Source organism: Rhinatrema bivittatum, chromosome 1 (genome assembly GCF_901001135.1).
Source record: "Rhinatrema bivittatum chromosome 1, aRhiBiv1.1, whole genome shotgun sequence".
Taxonomy (NCBI): domain Eukaryota; kingdom Metazoa; phylum Chordata; class Amphibia; order Gymnophiona; family Rhinatrematidae; genus Rhinatrema; species Rhinatrema bivittatum.
The window spans coordinates 514057448-514059385 of NC_042615.1; the positions used below are offsets into that span (position 1 = coordinate 514057448).

Consider the following 1938-nt stretch of genomic DNA (forward strand, 5'->3'; position numbering starts at 1 on the left):
TGTTTTAGAACACTACAGTAACAATGGTTGTGGATTGAAAAATAGTCTTGGTATTTGGTAGCAGATCCATCAAAGTATGATACAGTTTCACTCAACTACATATCATTGTTCCAGAGTGCAGCAAACTTCTTTTTTATTCAGTTTACTGCAATACATCAGACTGTATTGTGCAGTGTACCCCATCATTGAGGACATTTCAGCATTCACTTTTAATTATATTACAATGCCTAAAAAGCCAAATGCTTTTTTCTCAGCAATGATGGTTTTCTGCTTACTCAAGGAGCAGTTTTTAAATTGCCTAGGTAGCTTGCAGGTCAAGAGGTAAGAAGCCTTCCACAGGATTTCTTTTTTAAAATTCGGGGCTTTTCTATCTGTAGACTTTGCACCTGTTTTACTGCAGGTGCAATCAACGTGCAAGGAGGAGTGAAAATAAAATCCTCACATGTGCTTCCTTTCCCCACCTTAATTCTGCCCCAGGACAGTCTTTTTCATCCATGGCCAAAAGTATGTACACTGGAAACAGCATGAGGTGAGGAGAGTTTTCACCTAGGGGCTTTGTCTGCATTATTTCTTTGTTACTCAGGCAAAGCCCTTCAAAAAATACCCTCTAAAAGAAAACTTTCTTGCTGATGACCTTCTTCAGTGCCGCTTTAACCTCCCTGTTTCTCAAACTATAGATTATGGGGTTCAGCATGGGAGTGATGATGGTGTAGAGCACTGCCACAACCTTCACATCCTTGTCCATAGCATAAGAGGAGGTTGGCCAAATGTAGCTGAAGATGCCACTGCCATAGTACAATCCAACCACAATAAAATGGGAGGCACATGTGGAGAAGGTCTTGCGACGGCCAGCTGTGGAATTCATCTTCAGGATGGCAGTTATAATGTACACATAAGTGACAAGGATGAAGGTCAAGGGTCCCATTCCAGCTATAGCTACTACAACCATGTAGATAGTCTCACTAGCAGCCATGCTGGAACAGGAAAGTTTGAAGAGTGGTGTGACATCACAAAAGAAGTAGTCCACTACATTGGGGCCACAGAAATCCAGGCTGGTGACAGAAATTGCCTGTACCACAGAATTGATGAATCCACTTACCCAGCAGCTGGCAGCCAGGTAGATGCGCACCTTCCTGCTCATGCGGATGGCATAGGTCAGGGGGTGGCAGATCGCCACATAGCGGTCGTAGGCCATCACGGCCAAGAGGTAGCACTCTGCCACCACAAAGTACTGGAAGAAGTATAACTGGATGATGCAACCAATAAATGAAATGGTCTTCTTCATACCTACAAGGTTAGCAAGAAGGTTGGGGACAGTTGAGGAGGAAAATATGATGTCAATTAAGGAGAGATTTGCCAAGAAAAAGTACATGGGACTGCGGAGACGGGAATCCTTGGTGATGAGGGTGAGGATGAGCAGGTTCCCCAGGAGGGTGATGAGGTAGATGATGAGGAAGATAAAAAAGAGGAAGATCTGGGGCTCCTGGACAGAAGACAGCCCCACAATTATGAATTCGGTAACACTGGAGTGGTTTTCCCATTTTGTGAGCTCCATGAGGTCTGCTGACAGAAAGGAAGAAAGACAAGAAAAATTATTACATCATTGATAATGTAAAATACAATGTATGAGGGCTCCCTGAGACTCTCTTATAACTACACTGTTTTGGGGGAAGGGACATTAGCAACACCAGATATAGCAAAGAACTTCTGATATGAAAAGAGGCTGGAGTGATAAGAAAATAAGATGTCACAGGAGCCTGTTAATAAAATCATTGGTCAGAAGGGGAAACATTTGAATTAAAGAAAAGCTAAAATGCATGCAAATTTCTTTTTCTGTTGACATCGATAATTTGAGACCATTTATTTATTTTATTTATTATTTTTATATACCGACATTTGATCTCAATTGAGTTATCACACCGGTTTACATTCAGGTAC

The 1938-nt window shown here is 42.0% G+C and overlaps 1 protein-coding gene across 1 annotated transcript; it reads right to left on the reverse strand.

Moving 5' to 3' along the window:
- Positions 1 to 607: 607 nt before the first annotated feature.
- Positions 608 to 1555, reverse strand: LOC115098571 (olfactory receptor 5V1-like). The gene has a single exon (XM_029615223.1). It carries the CDS (start codon positions 1553 to 1555, stop codon positions 608 to 610), a length of 948 nt encoding a protein of 315 aa, XP_029471083.1.
- Between the last annotated feature and the right edge of the window lie 383 nt (positions 1556 to 1938).